General features: G+C 41.6%; 1 protein-coding gene across 1 annotated transcript in view; it reads right to left on the reverse strand.

Annotated features, from left to right (window-relative positions):
- LOC137422161 (putative E3 ubiquitin-protein ligase HERC1) overlaps positions 1 to 22,737 on the reverse strand; it is a 443,323-nt gene that overhangs the window by 268,944 nt on the left and 151,642 nt on the right. Inside the window, 6 exon segments of the mRNA XM_078772274.1 lie at positions 2,790 to 2,873; positions 5,715 to 5,954; positions 9,670 to 9,849; positions 10,523 to 10,630; positions 13,925 to 14,031; positions 18,751 to 18,909. Coding sequence (XP_078628400.1) covers positions 2,790 to 2,873; positions 5,715 to 5,954; positions 9,670 to 9,849; positions 10,523 to 10,630; positions 13,925 to 14,031; positions 18,751 to 18,909 — 878 coding nt within the window.

A 22,737-nucleotide genomic window follows, 5' to 3' on the forward strand; every position in this document is an offset into this window, starting at 1 on the left:
ACTTCATATTTATTTTGTCACTTTCTTGATTTCTGCATTATTTACACAAAAATTGCTCGGTACTGTAACCTCAATGAGCAATGCCTTCTTTTCCTTTTTGTAACTCAGTACTACGACCGATCGCAGTGCTTTGTTTTTTTATGTTCAGGCTTGATAGGATCATCATGTTGTATGTGAGCATTACATCCTCGTTTTCAACGATAACTTTTGGGTTGTGTTTATATGCATTTTCTGGGACTGGGATGTTGAAATGTTTGCAGATGTGCAACTTTACATATTTTATTGTGCCTTTGTGTGTACAACTTTTCGGACATGAGTATTTTTTACATCCCGATACAACGTGACTAGTGTTTTATATTTCTACCTTGCAGAATCTAAACCTGACCATTTGGCTCAGTCTCACCATCTTTTTTAAGTCGTTGGTGCATTGTCCTTGGTCTTGGGTATTTATTATGATTTGTTCTCCGTCCCAATTGAGCTGACCTCTTCTTAGCCATTCCAGTGATCCTTCTTTGTCTATCCCCAATAAGTCCAATTCTTTTTCATATTCCACAGATATTTTATCTTTCTTGCGGTTGTCACGATATATGTTTATATTTCGTTTTGTATTTTCCTTTCACCTTTTTTGCAATTGTTGGGGCTATGTATTTGTTGCTTTTTTCGGTTTGGTGCATGACATTTTCAATTTGTACCTATTTTTGGAAGTTTTTTGCAAGGTGAATGAGACACCTTTTCTAGTTTGTTGTGTTCTTACTTGTATACAAATTGTATCTGGTAATCTGTTGAACTTTTCATGTGCTCTGCTAATCCTACAGTTGTTGCTCAGTGCACTCGATTGAGTTCCATCAGGCTGCTACTTGGTTCTTTTTTTGGCAGGTACATTCTTGGGATGCACTGATTTTTATAGAACATTTTGTGGATAGTGAGGAGTTTCCTTGTTTTGATATCGAGTTTTTTCAATTCCCGATTGTGGCCAGTTTACTATTCCGCAGTGGTATTGGAAAACTGTAACCGCAAATGAAACTCCCATAGATATTATATATTGATGGCAATGATCAATAATAATAACTAGCACGGCACTCAGTCGAGAGCATACCTCCGCCTGGTGAACAGTTTACTTTTGCATCCCACTGATAGGCCGGATCTGGATTCGGACCTGAACCAAAATCTAATCGGCTTGTTCTTCTCACCTAACCAACTTGTCCACCAAATTTATTCATAACCCGTCCATAACTTTTTTTAATATCATGTAATATATCGCTTTTCGCCCGATCTGTCAATGGTGAAGAATCATTTAGAAATTCAATAATTATTGTAGCCGAATCCATATTCAGATCTTCACCAAAATAGAAACGATTAGTCCTTTTCAAAAACGCAACCTCTCCACCAAGTTTCGTCCAAATCCATTCATAACATTTTGAGATATCCTGCTATATATCATTTTGGCCATTTTGCATTTTTTTGGTACATGCTTCAATGGGCCGAATGGACTCCTCTTGCGTCAAAGTTCCTTGTAAGGGGAACTCATTATTATTAAAACTAGCGTGAATCGGCTCGCTGCGCTCGCCTCACCACACGTCGCTACAGAGGCACAGGCTTGTATTAACTGAGGATAATGACTGTACGTGAATTGCTGTGTTGTCATGATTTACACCAATCATAATACAAACGTTTTTTTTGTAAAGAAATATTTGCAACATTGGTGATATTATTTATTTGTAATTTATTTGCAATCTAGAAAGGCACAAGTGGTCTAAAGCTCTAATGGTCAAGGGTCCAATATGGTCTTATGGGTCTAAAGCATCTTACAGGTCTTTAGGCTCTTAAGGGTCTTTGTGGTCTGTAATGGAATTCGGGGTCTTTGTACCTTTTGAGTCTTTTGGGTGTTCGGTGTATTTTGGGTCTTCGGTGTCTTTTGGGTCTTCGGTGTCTTTTGGGTCTTCGGTGTCTTTTGGGTCTAGCTTGGCGTTGGCTTAGCGGTTAGGGTGCCGGCATGGGATCCTAGGATCCTGGGTTCGAATCCCGGTCGATCGCTGAATTAACACCAGGGGGGTTGACTCAGCCTGTCATCCTTCTCAGCCAGGTCGGCAAATTGAGTACCAGTTCACTGGTAATTCCCTGTGTGTCACAAGAGGCGACTAACAGGGTTGGTGGCAGGAAAGGCATCTGGCCATAACATATTGCTTCAAAAAAGGCCAACCTCCGCTCTTCTTCTTCTGGTGTCTTTTGGGTCTCCGGGGTATTTTCGGTCTTCAGGGTCTTCGCGTTATTTTGGATCCTCTGGGTCTTTAAGGGTCTTCAGGATCTTTAGGGGCCTTCCTGGTCTTAAGGGTCTTTTGGAACTTGAAGGGTCGTCAACAGTCTAAGGGGTCTCAGCAGTCTAAAGAGCCAAAAGGTATATTCCAACAGTATGTAATGAATCGGCACGATGCAACCGATATTCAAACAGTACATAATTAATAGATATATTGTCACATGGCTTCACCGCCTCACGGCTTCATAGACCATGTTTATCGGTTTAATATATATTTTAAAAAGAAGAAGAAGACGTTTCAGTCACAAATATACATACATACATACATACATACATACATACATACATACATACATACATACATACATACATACATACATACATAACCATATACGTTTGCTCCATTATAATAATATGCATGTGCATTGGATTGTTGCTGAACAATGATAGGAAGTATTGCCAAAATCATAGCATGTCATGTATAAGCCATCCATGTCTTCTATTAGCATCACTGCATGCTCTAAGAAATTCACACCTTCTCCCCAGGGTTGCTACTGTAGAACATGACACATGGGTAAAGATCTGCAGCATCCACATCTTCAAAAGCAAGTCTGGGGTCCTGCAAAACATGCCACAATAACGACCCGATTCAACGCTACTATTTGCTCGAGATCAGCAATCATTGTTCAAGCGCAGTTTTACATAAATTGTGGGCCTTGAGACAATGTAGTGAGACAGAGCAAAGAATTATCAATAACTGCACCCTCATCATGAGCTACAGACTACCATGGAATAAAATCACAACGTAAAGGTCAATCGGACACTCAATGGTGAGATGTCAACATGTGTTTTCTAACGTGGTTCTTAATGACATGTATGTTCACATGTATATCATTATATGACTATGTACTATAGTCCATACTTGTAATCTATAATATCAAAGTACTACTTATAAAAGGAATAATTTATTTTCTTTCACTTGCTTCATCATCAATTATTGCTCTGAAAGAATAAGAATACACAGCAATGTTAATTTTTAGTTACAGTTATCTTCAAATACAGCATCTTACACCCGTTAAACCCCATAGACCCTTTTTGAGCTGTAGACATTTAGACCCTCTCGACCCATTAGACCCCTTTAAACACACGCCACACAAACATCTAGAGTCTTCTTGCAACATACAGACTATACTTTTTTTCAGAAAGCAATGTGCAATCTCCAGCCACCCGAAGGGTAATCCAGAGGGTGGGTACTCTGCTCGTTATCAATAAACACCTTTAAAACATCAACAAGGATATGAAAGGTTCAGATACTACCATGTGCTACAACAATTTGACTTTACATCAAAAGTCCTTATCCTTCAAATATTTAATTTAATTTAACTGTCTGCAAATTTGAAAGGGCATGGTGAACCTTCAAGTACCGGGCGAACAATTGGGAACCATATACGAAGGTGGTTCAAAGATGATGTTGACTTTGTCTTATAAAAAACAAAATATGTAAATAACAGTTCAATATTTAAATTTTGTGCAGGAATTTTGTCTACCCTGAGCAAGATAAACAAGAAGCGACATCAGTGTTCATCAAAACATCATGGGTAAAACCATTATGGCAGGCAACAGCCGCAGAGGGGTATCGTTACATTCCTTCTGAAGGAGAACATCAAACCGGCTGAAATTAACAGGACACTGCACAACTTGGTGATATGTCTTTTGTGTAATTGCTTATTCGAATGGTGCAGCAAATTCAAAAATGGCCATGAATTGATAAATTATCTTGAAGATTCTCACATGCAACTAACTGCTGTCAGTTAGGCAAAAATTAAAAGTGCTCATGCTCCCCAACATACCCTTTCCCTTCCCCGAACCTCCAACCCTTGCTCTGACTAAAGAGGCTCAATCTTGGAAATTTAACATAACCAGTTGAGTACAAGATGTGACATTGCAGAATGCAGAAGAAGGGAAAGAGGGATGAAGAAGGATGTCAGTATTGGAAGTGTGGAAAAAAAACATTCATTCTCACTTGAAAATGAAAAAGGCAAAGTGCAACATGGGTATGACATAATCTCACGTTTGATCAAAAGGCAAATTGTGTGGCCACTGTACCATATCTCCAGGAACAATACCAGAGGAAGGAGATGAAGGATGTGACGTGTTGAGGGCTGGAAGGGCTGGATGGAGACATTCTCTGCCCCCAACAAGTAAATTGAACGTGCAGCCAAGTATGGCATTAGCGTTTTGGAATCTTATCAGTTTAATGCACATTAGATTTACTGAACATTAGAAATCTGTAAATGCACAGCATTAGTGACTTTTTATAGAATGAAAGACAAACTGTATGCATATGACGGCCATATATTCTCCCATGGGGTGATCACGTTTTGCGTGATCATGCTCGTCCTCACGCAGAAAATGTGACCACTGCTGCTTGAGCAGAGATGAGTGTCAAACCATCCCCCACCCAATCCACACTCGTCATGTTACAAATTTTTATCTCTGTGGATAGAATATTTGGGTGGCAAAAAATTTCTGAATTATGAAGACCTCAAAACATACAGATGTAAAATATTCTGCCTCCCAACGACTTGCATGGAGGATTGCATTAATGTGCTACTACATCGATGGGACAAGTTTGCACGTGTAGTGGAGGACTACCATGCGAAAGAACTGAAGTTTCATCAAACCACAATGTATACTTTTTGATTTTGTAGAATTTAAGGTCCAAATCAATTTTGAACTATACTTATACTACAAGGGTGTGGGTGAGAAATCGAAGAGAGGAAGGCAGGGATTCAAAGGAATCCAGGAGTGTATTACAGGAATGGGAAAGAGGTGAAAAACGTTGGGAGTAAATGGAATCGTCATGGAAAGAGAATGTTGTGAAAGAATGGCCTCCTTTTCATCAGCAGCATTTCATGGCGTCTCCTTCGATGAAACACTATTGCTCCCTCTATTATTATGACATCTACTTTATAAAAATAGAATGAACATTGAGCAATCAAAGATTGCATATCCTCGCCCAGACTTGTTATTATGTGGTTTTATAGTACATATTTTAAATACATATTCACATTGTAATTATACATACTTTATAGAGGTACTAGGTTGAAAAAGATAATATGTACGACGAGCTACCTCTACGAGGTGGTTGTGGCCTACATTGGCACATTCTGTGCTGACAAACAGACAAACACACCAACAAACAGACAATCAAACAAATGGGCCCAAATTCAAAAAACATCACGGTAACAATATTGTTGAAGCACATAGAAGAGCTCACAAACATCATCTGAAAAACCGCATCCAACTGGGTCAGGCAGACCAAGAACTGTTAATATTTCAATGTCCAAATCTTAGGTTTTTATAACCATTTCCCTCCAATATCATCTTGATGTCCAGTTGCACAACAAACATCTTCGGCAAAATGCTTTCCGTCATTTCACAAATCACATGTACGTACTTCGCCATTCTTGCCGAACGAGATTGTGCGTGCCTCAGTGTCCAACACACAAGTGATGTTGTCTCCTTGAGTGAAACTGCTCAACGTTAGTGTGTGCTCTCCATTGTGGTACAGATTTCCACTGTATGCGCGGTACAACCACATGTCCGATGTGGTACGATGGTTAAAATCTCGCACTGGCCAGCGAGAAAGGCCCACACATGTACCTTCGTTGCCTCGGTTCTCCTTCAAAATCAGGAACTACGGTAAGATTTTAAAATAAAAAGCACACAGGCCATTCACGGGTAAATTCGGATAGAGTATCTCAACAGCTGTATCACAATCTCTTAATTTATCAAGTATCTCCTCACCACACAACATTCTATCTGCAAAAGTTATCAATTCCAAAATGACTATGACAAATCTACTGTTTTTTACAAATAACTTAGCTTAAAAACGATGTTTTTTCACTGGCTCGATTTTGGTCTTGCTCCTCCTGTCTACTCACCTCTCCACCTAGCCCCTGCCACTCCGGATCACATGCGTTCTTCGAGAAAACCGTTCCTTGTTACTGTCCCCAAGTGTCCATTCATTCATAGCCACTTTTATCGTCTGTGGAACCGTCTTTCTGATTCTATTGTCTCGACATCTTCCTGTAAGGATTTCTAGTCTGCAGCCCACCACCACCTCATGGTCAATCTCGTTTCCATGACTGAGCATCATTACTGCACCGAGCTGAGAAACTATTCCCACCTTTCTGCAATTCCTCTGCTAGTGCTTTGGTGCATCCATTAATTGTTGTCCTGTATTGTTGTTGGCATTTTAAAAGGCCATTTTCCCTGCAAGAGCGGGGGTTAGCCTTGTGGTCCCCATGACAATGTTCTCCATTTTGCCCTATTTTCTGCATCTCCCCTTGTTAACCCCCTGGCCCGCATTTCTTCTTCGACCATCTTTAGCCAAGTCTTTCTCGATCTTCCCCATCCTCTACTTCCTTCCACATTCATTTCCATCACTCTTCTCAACCAGTCACTTTCATCCTTCCTCAACACATGACCAAACCATCTCAAACTGTTTCTCTTCACAGCATCCATCACAGGCTCTATTCCCATCATCTTTCGCAATTCATCATTTGGCTTCCTCTCTCTCAACGATACTCCACACATCCACCGAACCATTCACATTTCCACCCTTTCCAGCCTTCGTTGCTGCTCTACGTTCATTACCCATGTCTCGCTCGCATAAATCATAACACTTCTCACACATGCAGCATACACCTTTCCCTTCAGCTTCAACGACACTCCCCTCCTCGTCAGCATGCCACTCAGTTCCCGAAACTTCTTCCATGCACATCTCACTCGAGCAACCGTTGCCGAGTCTGATCCACCTTCTCCATTCAGCATGTCTCCGAGGTAACAAAATGTTTTCACACCTTCGAGCTTCACGCCGTCTCCAAGATCCAACTCAACATTTCCTCCATCTGCAGCTCCCTCTGTGCACACTTACACTTGAACGTAGCTGCCACACTGGTTAATGACCCTCTCAAACCACTACATTTTTGATGAACCCACTCAGCGCACATTGCACATTGAATTGAGTTCACTCCGACACCCTTCCTGCACATAGCACATGGCCACTTCCCAGTTCTTTCCACCTCACCACATGCTTTACCACTTGCCCTCACCTTTGTTTTTCCGATATTCACCTTCAGACCTTTTGTCTCCATACATTCCTTCCACTTGTTCATCTTCTCCTTCAGTCCATCCATACTTTCTGCAATCAACACCAGATCATCTGCATACAACAACTCCCACGGTAAACCCTCCTTTACGTTCCGAGCCAGCACCTCCATCACAGCTACAAATAGAAGTGGACTTAGTACCGACCCCTGATGCACTCCCACCTTCACCTCAAACTCACCACTGTTCCCGTCCTTCGTCCTTACAGCTGTGCGCGCTCTTTTGTACATTGCCATCACTACTCTGATCAACCATTCCTCCACTCCTAACTTCCTCAATGCCCATGTCACTACTTCACGTGGAACCCTATCGAATGCTTTCTCCAGATCAACAAACCCAAGAAACAACTTCTTCCTCTTCTCCATGTACTTCTCCTGCAACTGCCTCACAATAAAAAGCACGTCTGTCGTTCCTCTTCCTGGCATAAATCCAAACTGCATTTCGTCAATCTTCACTTTCTTCCTTATCCTCCTCTCCAACACACCCTTTCCAATACCTTCATTCCATGCTCCAATAACTTTATCGCTCGATACGAGCCACAGTCCAGAGGGTCACCTTTCCCCTTGTATAGAGGGACGAGGGTACTCAGTTCCCAATCCACTGGAATGCGGCCTTCTTTCACCACCAGATTGCAAATCTCTGTCATTCTCTTCACAACCCAATTTCCCGCTGCCTTCAACATATCTCCCACAACTCCCGTCGGCCCTCCGGCTTTTCTACTCTTCATTGCTTTAATCGCTTCCTCAACTTCCTTCTCGGTTATCTTCTCTGCCAGTCCTAAAACTGGGATACTCTCTATGTTGCCATCCCATTCATTCTCTGCATTCAACAGCATTTCCATATATCTCTTCCATCTTCCTTTAATTCCATCTGGGTCCACAACGATATGTCCCACTTCATCCTTCAAGCAACTCACCCCCATCACATCACACCTCTCTTTCGCTATCTGCTTTGCCATCCTGAATACCGCTCTCTGACCCTCTTCCAAATCCAAGTGTTCTCCGAACATTTTCCGACATGCCTCCTGCGCTTTTGCTACCTCTTTCTTTGCAGCCTTCTTGGCGGCCTTATAACTTTCATGCTCTTCCTTTTCTGCCCCCGTACCCTTCGCCTCCTGCCACTCCTTGAACTTCTTCCTCTGCTCGTCAATCTTCTTTCCAACTTCATCATCCCACCACCATGTTTCCGATTGCCTCGGTGGTCCTTTTGCCCATCCACATACCTCACCAACGGCTCCCAACAGACTTTCTTTCATTGACATCCAACCACTTTCAAGCTCAACCACAACATCCTCTACCATATTCAGCCTCTCTTTTAATGCCTCCCTGTATTGTTGTTCTGTATTATGATTCCAACAATCATTATGGATGGGCGATGTCTCAATCTCTTCCTTATGGTGGAATTTGGATGGGTTGAAGAGGATGAATATGAGAAGGCTTTAAGAACAGGTGATAATTCTTTTCAAAAGGAATTATATAAGCTTAATTAGGCTAAGGCTCGTAATAGAGCTGACACACACACACACACACACACACACACACACACACACACACACACACACACACACACACACACACACACACACACACACACACACACACACACAAACACACAAACACACACACACTTTGGCTTTACTAATATTCCCAGCTTTGGCGCATGCCCATATTATACTAGAGTGAAGCCGATAGCATGCCTTTGCAAATCCCCACACTTCCTACCGAAAGCAAAGTTAAAAGATGGCCAAAAGTTCCACTGGGAATGACACGATCAAATTTTGAGTTAATTCTTTTTCACCACCAAGCGTCACATCCAAAAAGTCGTTGTATATTTCATGCGCCCACCATGTTGATTGCATATACAAAGTTTCATTAAAAAATACATTAAAATGTGCCCGTAATTGCACTTTTGGAGATTTGACCTTTTGACATGGGACGGGGCCAAATATTATGCTGCTCTCGCACATTCTTCCCATCTGGCGATCAAAACTACCAAGTTTAGTGTGACAATATTGTGATTTATTTTCTTTATACAGTGAGATAGATATATTTCTCCTTTCTTTAGAAATATATTTATTTCGATAGTGTGACGGACAGACACAGACAGACAGAGCCAACTCCCATTTTTACAAAACAGGTGGAGATAATTATAATGCATTTGACTGATGTGAATTTTTTGCACTGAACAAATGAAATGCCTTGGCAGTGCAAGATTAAAGCGACAGTTATTGCAGTGCCTACCTTCCACTGGTATGCGCCAGATGAGATGCTGGTGGATGCCAGCCCATATCCTTTTCCACCACTGCCATGGGCCAACATAGTTCCACCCTCAACAGCACAATACATGGTCTTCTCTGGGTCAAAGGACACCTCTTGTATGGGGAGGTTCTCATCTTCACCGCATGCCTTCAGTGGCCTGTGCTGTTAGAATTGGAATTCATACATTTCTTTCAGATTCCAGCTGTACAAATCATATCAAAAGGTGCAGTGCATGAGAGGTGTTTAGTGGACTTGAATAAGCCGGCTTTGTATAGAATGCAACAAAGTGCTGCAGAAATTTAAAAAGTGCGCATCTATATTAAATTGTGTGAATGATGCAAGGAAGAATACCTTTAGATTTCATGGATTTGACTTGATTTCTAAATGTTCTGCTCCAAAACTTCCTCAACTTGAATGAATGAATGAATGATAGTTTTAAGGCCATTTTTGCCCGCGAGAGCAGGGGTTAGCCTTACGGGCCCCATGACCTCATGGTTCCCTTTTTGAGGCAATGTTTTGATGGCCGGATGCCCTTCCTGACACCAACCCTTAGACGCCTCTTACAATGGACAGGGATACGGTGTACCTATTCTAAATCGGGGTACACACCGGGATCATTCATCCCAGCAAGCTGGTACTCAATTTGCCAACCTCGGAAGGATGACAGGCTGAGTCAATCCCCCTGGCGTTAATTCACTGATCAGCCGGGAATCAAACCCAGGATCCTAAGATCCCAAGCCGGCACCCTAACCGCTAAGCCAACACCGGCCTTAAAACTTCCTCAACTTCTAGTTACTTTGATTTGATGCATTTGCTGAAAACAAAGTCGGTTTACCAGCAGGTTCAGTTCTTCTTCAGTCTCTGTCAAAGCTGTGTTCTTGAGTAGACAGAAGGGAAGTTCCCACATGGAGTCAGCCAGGAGAATGAGAAGTCGTTCAATCACCTGCAAAAGAAGACGCTCCCATTATTTTATGTGAACCAAATTATTTCCACCTGGCCAATATGGAGAACTTCACACTAAAAGAGCACTGGCAACAATCAAAGCACATAGAGAATCATTGCTGCGAACATGGCTATGCTGCTGATGCAGTGCCCCCTCTATAGGTTTGGACAGGAATTTGTCATTTGGCCATGGTGTCGGTGATGTCTCGTCTACTCTTTGTGAAGGACACCGTAACGTCTTTAACGTCCACCAAGTAACGCAGGCAGACGGGGAAACCAGTTTAACGTCCCTCCGAGGGACGGCAAACACATTGGTGAATCACCCTGCCTGTGAAACTACAGGATGGCAGTTTATAATTGGGTCGGGATTCGCACTCAGGTTAGACAGCTTTGAGGCGAGTGTGCGTACCTCCATGGCATATGCCATCTTGCCAGCAAATTGAGTTTTAGCTTCTTAACAAGCAAGCTAAGCATTATCAAACAAAACGAGTATCAAAATAGCACTGAAATTCACTTCTTTGCTGTTTATTACTTGCAAAATCGAAGATTTTTCAAGTATATTGGTTGGTCTTGTGCGTTATTACTTGGCAAAAATATATATATATACGTATATTGACAAGGGGAGTGTGTGTGCGTGTGCGTGTGCGTGTGTTTGTCTGTCTGTCTGCTCATTTATACTTGCCTACAGGTCACACTTTTAAACCAATCTTCAAGAAACTTCACCAAATGGTGGAGTTCATGGTCCGACAAAATCCTATAAATTTTTGAGGTCAAAAGGAAAAAGGTCAACATAGGCCAAAGGTCAACCACTTTTTTCAAATTTCTAAAATCCTCAATTTTCATCCAATTGACTTCAAATTTAAATAGGATTTACATATCAGCTAACTGAATTCAACCACCAACTATTTTGGAGATCAACATCGGCCAAAACGTCAACATAGGCCAAAAGGTCAACAACCTTTTCAAATTTATAAAATCCTCACTTTTCATCCGATTGACTTGAAATTTGAATAGGATTTATACATCAGAGAACTGAATTCAACCACCAACTATTTTGCAGATCAACACAGGCCAATAGGTCAACATAGGCCAAAAGGTCAACCACCTTTTTACAAATTTCTAAAATACTCAATTTTCATCCGATTGACTTAAAATTTGAATCAGATTAACATATCAGCTAAATGAATTCAACCACCAACTATTCTTGAGGTCAACATAGGCCAAATTTCTAAAATTGTCAATTTTCATCCGATCAACTTAAAATTTAAAGACAATTTGCATATCAAGTCACTGTATTCAACCACCAATTATTATGAGGTCAAAAGGATGCTGTACTGAGTGTCATTCTACTTTGTTCTCTTTGCCAAGTGTCGCTCTTTAAGTGATTTTTCTTTCTGGCTGTCTGTCTGTCTGTTTGTCTGTAAATCACCTATAGGTCACAATTTTAAACCGATCTTCACGAAACTTTACCAGATGGTAGAGTTGGTCAAAAGGAAGAGACCTATTGATTTTGAGGTCAAAGGTCTAAGGTCATCTTGAGGTCAAATTTCTAAAATTGTCATTTTTCCTCCGATTGACTTTAAAATTGAACAGCATTTGCATATTGAGTCACTAAATTGAGAAACCCTTTTTAGGCTAAAAGGTGAAAGGTCAAACTTCCAAAGTCATCAATTTTCACTTGGAAAAAATCAACAATTTTCATCTGATTGACTTAACAATTAAACAGCAATTGCAGAGTACCTCACTGAATTGGTAAATCAACTATTTTTGAAGTCAAAAGGCAAAGGTCAACTCAAGGTCAAACTACTAATACCAATTTTCATCTGAAAAATCATCAATATTAATCTGATTGACCCAAGCTTTGATTAAGATCATCAATTTAAATCTTAATGAAATGGACAATTTGACGTATCCTTTTTTGGGGGAGGGGTGGATTTTGCTAGTATCGTGTACTGCACAACATCTTCTTGTTTATTTATTTGTTTGTTTTTCAAGAACCAGCAAGCAGAGAGAAAAGTAACATTCTGGTTTGGCTTTCTGGTGTTCCCATGTGTTTATACGGATATTTCCATTGTTGATTTGCCAATTCAAAAACCAATACCCTTCTCTTGTAACTCTTTATGGACAAGTACACTGACATCCACTAATGTGTTTGCCCTGAAATTATGTGATGCAAGCTCCACCATGAGTCTTAGATCATTAAAAAAACAACCAGGTGTAATATTGCCATATCAAATTAACAGTTTCTCGAACTTATTGTTATTTGTTCACCATCAAAAATTGCATGAACGGACCTGCATCACTTTTGAAACCTTATTAGTTCAACATTATTATTTACCTACAAAGATTATTCTTACATTTAAAATCTCCCGTCCATCCACAAAAGTCATCTGCAAGATTAGCACTATTTTGCCAAAGTTTCAGCAAGAATGAAAGTCAACTATGATGAGAAGCAAATAACACCAATTATAACGTAAAGCAACACCTTCTCTTTCAGCCAATTTCCAAAGAATCATTTTGAGTCATATCTGTTCCAAAAAGAAGCTTCACAAGCGATAACTTAGAGATGTGACTGTTCAAAACGATGCTAGAAGTTCAAAGTGATGACAGAATTGAAGTGAAGTGGCACATTCAAAGTGGTTCAGAGGTCATCTTCACTATCACATAAATATTCCTCTTTTTTAAATCAAAACTTTGTGAAATTGGCACCACCGAATAGTTTAAAACATGAAAATAAAATTTAAAAAAGCTTTAAAATGAGATAACAACTATTTTTAAGTTTCTTTTTCCGATTTTGATCAAACCATCTGTCTCTTCAAATACGTTTACATTTGACAGAATTGAATGAATGAATGAATGATCGTTTTAAGGCCATTTTCCCCGCTATAGCAGGGGTTAGCCTTGCGGGCCCCATGACAATCATGGTTCCCTGTTTGAGGCAATGTTTTTTTATTGTCGGATGCCCTTCCTGGCGCCAACCCTTAGTCCCCTCTTACGATGCGCAGGGATAGGGTGTACCTATTCTAAGCCGGGGTACACACCATAAATCATCAGATTTGACAGAATTATCAGCGCATATTTGTCACGATGACAATGGAAACAAATGAAAACCTATTTTATATTGTTAAAGACTCCTTGCGTTATATTTTATGTGTGAAATGTCCTTGTTTCCAACAAATGTGCTTAAATTGGTTCTTGCATAAAGCCATATGTAACTATATGGGACAACAGTGGCATGGAAAGAGAAAATTAGAACAGCTGGATCATAAAAAGCTACTCTAAGCCTTTACAATACCTGATGCATCTGCTCAGAGTCAACGGATGAGTCACACGCAGGGAGAATAGCCTCGAGGATGTGCAGGGCGAGAAGACGTGTGCGTAGATTTCCTACAAGAGGTACCCCTATAAAGTAAAGCGGCAATCCCATGTCCAAATGTGAATGTTGTACTGTAACACTTTGGATTCATATGGCATGCTTCACTAAATTTATTAAATAACCATAGAGCTGTTACTGAGGTATCCATCATTGTCCACTAACATCACTTCCATGCAAACATCAGGAATAAGTACAGTTCATTTAGGTTCACAGCCTCACCAGAAAAATGTGACCTCCAAACTCTGATTAGCTGCTTACAGAGTCTATGCAGTTTATGGAATTTGTTGTTTTCACCAACCTATTGCCAAAACTGATCTTATATAAAAGCAAGTGTAACCTCAGCATTATGTACAGTCGTGGCCAAAAATATTGGCACCCTTGCACTTTTTTCAAATAATGCACCATTTCTTCCAGAAAATTGTTGAAATAAAAAAATATTTTGGTGTCCACATATGTATTTCTTTTGTTAGCAGTGGAACAAAACAAAACAGCTGAAAAAAATTACTAACTCTTAGGTTATTCCACACAGAAATCCTAAAATGGCCCAGACAATATGATTGGCACCTTTTAGAAGTTGTTAGAAATAATTAGATTTCAAGAAGGCGATTCTCCTTTACTTTGGAATTGAACTCACCCGTGGTGAGTTGCAGGTGCCTGAAATATAAAAATCACTCATTCAAACAGTTTGAATAGAGAAAAGGACTCATTCTGCTGTTTTGTGTCACCGTGTGTACCACAATGAGCATGGAGAAAAGAAAGAAAACCAGAGAATTGTCCAAGGAGGTCAGCACAAGATTGAAACCAAACATGGACAATCTCAAGGCGACAAGTCCATCTCCAGAGGCCCTGATGTTCCTGTGTCCACCATACGCAATGTTATCAGGAAGTTTAAGGCCCATGGCACTGTAGCCAACTTCCCTGGACGTTGGCTGCAAGAGAAAAGTTGATCGAAGATTGCAGTGAAAGATTGTTAGAGATGTTGGAGAAACCACCTCTATCAACTGCCAAACAGATTCAAGGTGACCTTCAGACACAAGGTATGACAGTTTCATCTCGCACCATCCATCACCAACTCAATGAAAGGGGGTTCTATGGTAGGAGACACCCTACTGCTAAGAAAGCCCAACTGGAGTTTTCCAAAACATTCCTGAACAAGCCAAAAATCCTTCTGGGAGAATGTCCTGTGGACAGATGAGACCAAATTAGAGCTTTTTGGTAAAGCACATCATCTCTATGTTTACAGAAAACAAAATGAAGCCTTCAAAGAAAAGAACACTTTCTCTACAGTCAAACATGGAGGAGGTTCAGGGATGTTTTGGGGTTGCTGTGCTGCCTCTGGCACTGGGTGCCTTGAATGTGTGCATGGCATCATGAAATCAGGAGATGACTAAGGCATTTTGAAGCGCAATGTTGAACCCATTGTCAGAAAGCTGGGTCTTCATCGAAGGTCATGGGTCTTGCAGCAGGACAATTACACCAAAAACACTTCAAAAAGCACCCAGGAATGGTTCAGGACAAAATGCTGGACTGTTCTGAAGTGGCCAGCAATGAGTCCAGATCGAAATCCCATTGAACACCTGTGGGGAGATCTGAAAGAAGCAGTGGAGAGAAGGCACCCTTCAAATCTGGGAGAGCTGGAGCAGTTTGCACAAGAAGGGTGGGCCAAACTGCCAGTAGAGAGGCGTAGGAAGCTTATTCATGGCGTTAGGAAGTGCTTGCCTGCAGTTATTTTGTCCAAAGGCTATGCTACCAAATATTAAGTCTCGGGTGTCAATAATTTTGTCAATGCCATTTATTTTTAGCTGCGACGAGCAGCTCAGTGAGAGGACCACGTTGTTGTTCTTGTTGTTGGGGTGCCTTTTTGAATAGCGCATGGGCATACACTCGGACGTGCGTTGGTATAAGGTAAGAACATCGCGGACTAAAATCGCGATTTGTTTGAAGAAACCAGAATACATTTAGCAACAAAGACGACATGAATGTTTTCATATCAATCTCGTTTCACAGAACTTGACACAAATTAGGTGTAATTATTGAATAGCGCATGCGCATACACTCGGACGTGCGTTCGTATGAGGTGAGAACATTGCGGACTAAAATCGTGATTTGTTTGAAGAAACCAGAATAAATTTAGCTGAAAGACAAAAAGACGCTAGTGCATGCGTATACATTAATGACTGGTCGAATTTGGTAGCACATATTGCAACAGATATCCTCATGATTCTACACGTCGCAGCTGGTGACCACACTGTGGTCATTTTTCTCTTGTTATTTTCTGATTTAAAAGGATATATTAACTTCTGAATCAAAAACAAAGGTTTGTGGAGACCACAAGAATTGTGGAGACCAAATACTTTTGTCAATTTCAACTTATTTTTAGAGAAAATTGTGAGTTATTTGAAAAAATTGTAAGGGTGCAAATGTTTCTGTCCACGACTGCAACTGAACAAGTCTTGACTCTGTCTCTGTCTCTGTCTCTGTCTCTGTCTCTGTCTCTGTCTCTGTCTCTGTCTCTGTCTCTGTCTCTGTCTCTGTCTCTGTCTCTGTCTCTGTCTCTGTCTCTCTCTCTCTCTCTCTCTCTCTCTATATATATATATATATATATATATATATATATACTAATCATAGAGCGTTTGTCACCGAAGCAACTTCCTAAGCACGGGTTTTACTGGGCAGTTTGCAATTTCCTTCCCAGTAGTAGTTTTGGCAAGAATTTGGAATTTGGCTAGGGTGCCGGTGATAGTTCGACGACTCTTCGTAAATGGCGCTGTGGGCTATTTAACATCCACCAACCAATGCCGGCAGATGGGACGCCAATTTAACGTTCATCGGCGGAGCAGCACACACATTGATGAATCACCCTACTGTGAAACACCGGGATGACAATTTATAGCTGTCAGGATTCGAACGCTGGCTAGACAGCTTGGAGGTGATTGTGCGTACCTCAAAGCCATTCCAACAGCCCACTATCCACCTATAACTCTGATGATCATTCATATAAACTGTTCAAACATCCAAACTTAAGACTATGCTGCTTTCATGCTCAACAGTTTGTTGGTCTCTGTCATGTACTGACACTCATTTTAGCATCGACAGACTTTCCCCAACAAGTTAAACAAACTCACCCACCAATCCATTTATTGTCAACATCTGCACAAGTCTAGCTCAACATCTACAATATCCACCACTTTCCTCTCTCCTCCCAGCTGTGAAACCATCCGGTATCCATACAGGAAAGCTTTTCCCTTTGAGGTGAGTGCTCACTGTCATCTAACATTGATCCCAATAGCTATTGTTACGGATTCATCACTTCCGTTGTTGTGGTTTTCATCCACTGTAAACATTTTTGAATCCATGTACTATTATTGTTGTCGTTTGAGGGAAATAGATATTACTATTTTCAAAAGGTAAAAAAGTTAATGTTTAAAATGAAACCGGAACCGGACGACGACGAAGAGGAAGAGGAGGGAGAGAAGGCGGAGCGAGTGAGTCGGAGAAGAAGCCTAGCTGCTTTGAGGTCTGGAGCGAACGTTGGCAAATGAGAGTCACGAGTGAACTTTGGGTTTCCCAGGAAAGGGATTCCTGTGACAGAGTTGTTATCGCTGTGACAGATCAACCTGCGTGTCAGGTTTTGCGGTTGATTCCGAGGAGAATCATCGTAGTGCCGTTACGCCACGAGAACGGGCCGTCGGCCATTTTGACTCGCGCAGGACTTGCGCTTCGCTCAAGGTTTTTCATCTCGCTTCAACCATTTTCACCGCATTCAGACGTTATTCGTGTGTGTGTGTGTGTGTGTGTGTGTGTGTGTGTGTGTGTGTGTGTGTGTGTGTGTGTGTGTGTGTGTGTGTGTGTGTGTGTGTGTGTGTGTGTGTGTGTGTGTGTGTAACATGGCTTTTGAGTGGAAAATCTGCGGTTCGCCGAGTGGGAGCCGTGGAACGTCCACACCCGAGGGTGTGATTTCCCAGTCGCCTTGAGGGCACCTTTGCGCAGCTTTGGCAGCGGGACTGTGACTGTCATCCGAACGGGATTCTGGTCTCGATACGACATCGTACGGACGATCACTGAAGTGGATTGACTTTGGCTTGAAGCCGGAATCAACATTGGCTTGAAGCCGGAATCAACTTTGGCTTGAAGCCGGGAATAGAGACATTGGGGATGTTCTTCTTTTCGCTCACTTGGAGCACAGTGAGTTATATTGTACGAACCTGATGGTACCATCATAGGAATGATATACTATTTGTTGTACAATTGATTACTATTGTTTTTGTGTTGTTATTCTTGTGTGACCTTAATACAATATTTGTTTGTTGGTAACAATTGGTGTGGTTTCACCATTGATCTTTAACATACAGAATAACACATCTTTCTGCCGTGACTCCTCTCGGGGCTCGGAGATACACCGTGACCAGGGGGTTTGGGGAGGAGCACGTAACACTATCCATAACTTTCTCTTCTTTCTCAAATGTTGTGTCTGTTCATCCCATATCTGCCCATTTCCCTGTATTTATTGCAATCATACTACCATGTTGCATGAGCTTCACAGTCAACAAAACCTTTGTACAAGCTTCAACTAAGTAATTGCTCTATTTCATGTGCCAGGACCATCACATACTGTTTTTATTAGTTTTGAAACATGTTCAAATTCTGTGGTTAATCTTTTTTTTAAATCAAAAAAAATCACAATAACTGCTCCTTTGCATGTACAATGACCAGAAAAAAAGAAAACAAAATAGAATGCAGCCAACCTGATGGCCTTCTTTGTGCTGCAACGTTGAGGAGAACCTCCATCCACTTTGGAGAAGCTATTCTGCTCTGGATGCCTTTGGAGGATACAACACGACGCAAGAATACCAGAAAATCCCCCAGCTGGATTTCAGCAGAGATGCCTACAGGGTGCAGGCCTACTGCAAAAAGTAAATGAAAACGAACAACAACAATAAAAACAAGAATAACATCAAATTTCATGTACATTTCAGTGTTTTCTCAATAAAATAAAAAGACAGATGATTAGGGTGTGGGGGCAGCAGTGTGGGGGCAGAGGGTGGAAGGAAAATGGGGTAGGAGGGCCAAGCGATTCAAAACACAAGATTTGCCCCTCCTCCCACAATCCATAATCATGCAGTCAAAATGTGCTGATTGTGTTGATTAATATGCTTTCTTAATACGAGGTATTACGTTCATTTTGAAAGTGTTAAATAATAGAATACGACAGATAATTTAATAAAGCAGCTGATTACAAATTGATATATAAAAGCACAGATAAGATTTTTGATCGGATGAGGATCAAAGCAGACCAAAACACATCATATAACCGAAACGAGCGACAATTAAAAATAAAATACTTGTCACTTTTCTCATGAGAGGTACCAAGCAAGAGAAAATGCTAACAGTTGGTTTTACGATTGTGCGTAAAACAAGGTGAAAATAAAATGTCCGAGCTAGATTGATATGGAAATACAATTTAAGTTGCTCCTGGCTGCTCCCAGAACAGTTTTGTGTTCCACATACAGGTTAATGTGTAGCAGGCATTTCCTGTTGGTCAGGGAACATGCAGCAATAGCTGGTGTGGCACTTGCTTCCTGGTACCCACTACAGTGGTGGGTCTGGTCAATCGGATGAAAATTGACGATGTGACCTTGACCCATTGACCTACTGACCTCAAAAACAATAGATTTACAGCTTTTGACTCGCTCTATCAGTTCGTTAAGGTTCGTGAAGATTGGTTTGTAATTGCGAACTGTAGGCGACAGACAGACAAACATACTTCGGAAACGAATACACTGGCGAATCTTCGATTTTGCAAATAAATGTTCATTGAAAACACTTATTTAACCGTAAAAGTATTCTTGGTATTCACTTGCAGTGCACGTAAGGGGAGGAAAAAATGGATGAAAAAAAGAAAACAGCCAAAGGAAACGTTATTACTGGTCTTCATCAATGATTTCTCCGATTCTCTGGAAAATCCTCTCTATCTCTTTGCTGATGACTCCACTATCTGCCGCTCCATTCCTCATCCCTCAGATCGGCAGTCCGCAGCCTCCTCACTCTCTGCAGACCTGGACAAAATCACAGACTGGTCAAACAAGTGGAACATGTCCTTCAATCCTGACAAATCTCACACTCTTACTATGTCTCTCCGAAAATACCGACTGGACAACCCTCCCATCTACTTTCTCAACAATCCTCTCCAAGACGTTCTGTCGCTCAAGCTTTTGGGTCTCACTATCCGACATGATCTTTCTTGGGAAAACCACATTTCCAAGCTAACCTCCAAAGCCAGTCGCCGACTGGACATCCTCCGTCGTGCGAAGTCCTTCCTTGGCACACCTGAGCTCCTCACCACATACAAGGCTTTCATCTTCAGCTCAATGGAATACTGTTCCCCCCTCTGGGCCGGTGCTCCTGCCTCACACCTAGCTCGGCTTCATGCTGTTGAAACCAAAGCTTTAAGAATCATTGGAATCTCCTGCGATGAAGCTAACTCCGAGGGCCTTTCACTCACTCACCGCAGGCAGGTTGGTGGTCTTTCTGTCTTCTACCGACTCCTCCCTGGCCTTGATCCCCCAGCTCTCTCTGTGCTCTGTCCCCCTAATATTCCTAGAGGTCGCACAAGATCTGCCAGCAACCCTCTTATGGTTAAACTGCCAAAATCAAAGCTCTCTGCTCACCTTCACTCTTTCATTCCCCTTTTCTCCCGCCTCTGGAACAATCTCCCCCACTCCCTTCAATCCCACTCCTCCCTCCAGGTCTTTAAAACAGCTGTTCACCACCATCTCTTATCTTCCCCCATCCAAAACCTTGATCTTTTCTACCCCCGCTAATTCGCACCAGATACACTTTTTTTGAAATTCCAACTTCTTTCCTGGAAGTCCTTGCAGTATTCATATGTTTTAGACCTCTCCCACCTCCCCCCAAGCCCTCTCCCTCCCACATTTCTCTCGATGTCCCTGCTCTCAAATGTTGTGTTTGTGTCCTTCCCCCTCTCTCCCCATCTTGTCTACCACTCCCCTTATTTTGTGTTTTATGTGTCGGTTTGACTTTTTGTGTGATTAATGTTAGCTCTTTCACGAGCCTCGATCTTGTATACAAAAAAAAAAAAAAAAAAAAAAACTGAAAATTGAAAAGGTAACTATAACTCTGGAAATTGAAAAGGTAACTGAAGACTTGGTTTATGAATAAGTGTGAATGAACAAAGGTATAGAGATAAATATCCTTCGGTGTACATGCGCATTCATAGCCTGGTGTTGGCTTAGCGGTTAGGGTGCCGGCTTGGGATCCTAGGATCCTGGGTTCGAATCCCGGTCGATCGCTGAATTAACGCCAGGGGGGTTGACCCAGCCTGTCATCCTTCCGAGGTCGGCAAATTGAGTACCAGCTTGCTGGGATGAATGATCACGGTGTGTACCCCGGTTTAGAATAGGTACACCGTATCCCTGCGCATCGAAAGAGGCGACCAAGGGTTGGCGTCAGGAAGGGCATCCGGCCATAAAAACATTGCCTCAAACAGGTAACCATGATTGTAATGGGGCCCGCAAGGCTAACCCCCGCTCTAGCGGGGAAAATGGCCTTTCAAACGATCATTCATTCATTCATTGTACATGCGCATGTATAAAGTGTCTCAGAGGGTGAGGTAAACCTCAGGGATATAATTTGGAAAGGCTATGAGCTAGCTGTGCAAAGCAGCAGAGTTAGTCCTTCATGGAAGAGTGTGAGAGAACAGGCTCGTTAAAGCGGCACCACATGCGAGAGAAGATGGACATTAATGAATGGTGGTGAGTTGTTTTGACTTGCAAAATCCACCCCTCCCCCCCCAAAAAAGTTGCCATGGATTTCATTTAATTGTCCATCTTCTCCATCCATCCATAAAACTGTCCATCCATCCATAATTGTCCATTACATTAAAATTTTAATTGACGATCTTAATCTAAGTTTGGTTCAATCAGATGTATATTGATTATTTTTCAGACGAAAATTGATGTTAGAAGTTTGACCTGAGTTGACCTTTGACCTTTTGACCCCAACATAGTTGGCTTTCCAATCCCGTAATGTACTATGTAATTGCTCCTTACTTTTCAGGTTAATCAGATGAAAATTGATGATTTTTTTAGATGAAAATTGATTATTTTAGAAATTTGACCTTGAGATGACATTAGACCTTTGAACTCAAAATCAATTAGCTTCTTTCTTATGACAAACTCATCCATTTGGTGTAGTTTTGTGAAGATCGGACTAAAAGTGTGACCTGTAGGCGAATGACAGACAAACAGACAGACAGAGAGACAGACAGAGACAGACAGAATAACACACAAGACCAACCAATACAACAAACAACAACAACATGCATTTTAAGGCCATTTTCCCTGCGAGAGCGAGGGTTAGCCTTGCGGTCCCCATGACAATCTTCTCCATTTTGCCCTATTTTCTGCATCTCTCCTTGTTAATCCCCTTGCCCGCATTTCTTCTTCCACCATCTTTAGCCAAGTCTTTCTTGGTCTTCCCCGTCCTCTACTTCCTTCTACATTCATTTCCATCACTCTTCTCAACCAGTCACTTTCATCCTTCCTCAACACATGACCAAACCATCTCAACCTGTTCCTCTTCACAGCATCAATCACAGGCTCTAATCCCATCATCTTTCGCAATTCATAATTTGTCTTCCTCTCTCTCAACGATACTCCGCACATCCACCGAACCATTCGCATTTCCACCCTTTCCAGCCTTCGTTGCTGCTC

Source organism: Myxine glutinosa, chromosome 2 (genome assembly GCF_964187855.1).
Source record: "Myxine glutinosa chromosome 2, kmMyxGlut1.1, whole genome shotgun sequence".
In the NCBI taxonomy this organism is placed as follows: domain Eukaryota; kingdom Metazoa; phylum Chordata; class Myxini; order Myxiniformes; family Myxinidae; genus Myxine; species Myxine glutinosa.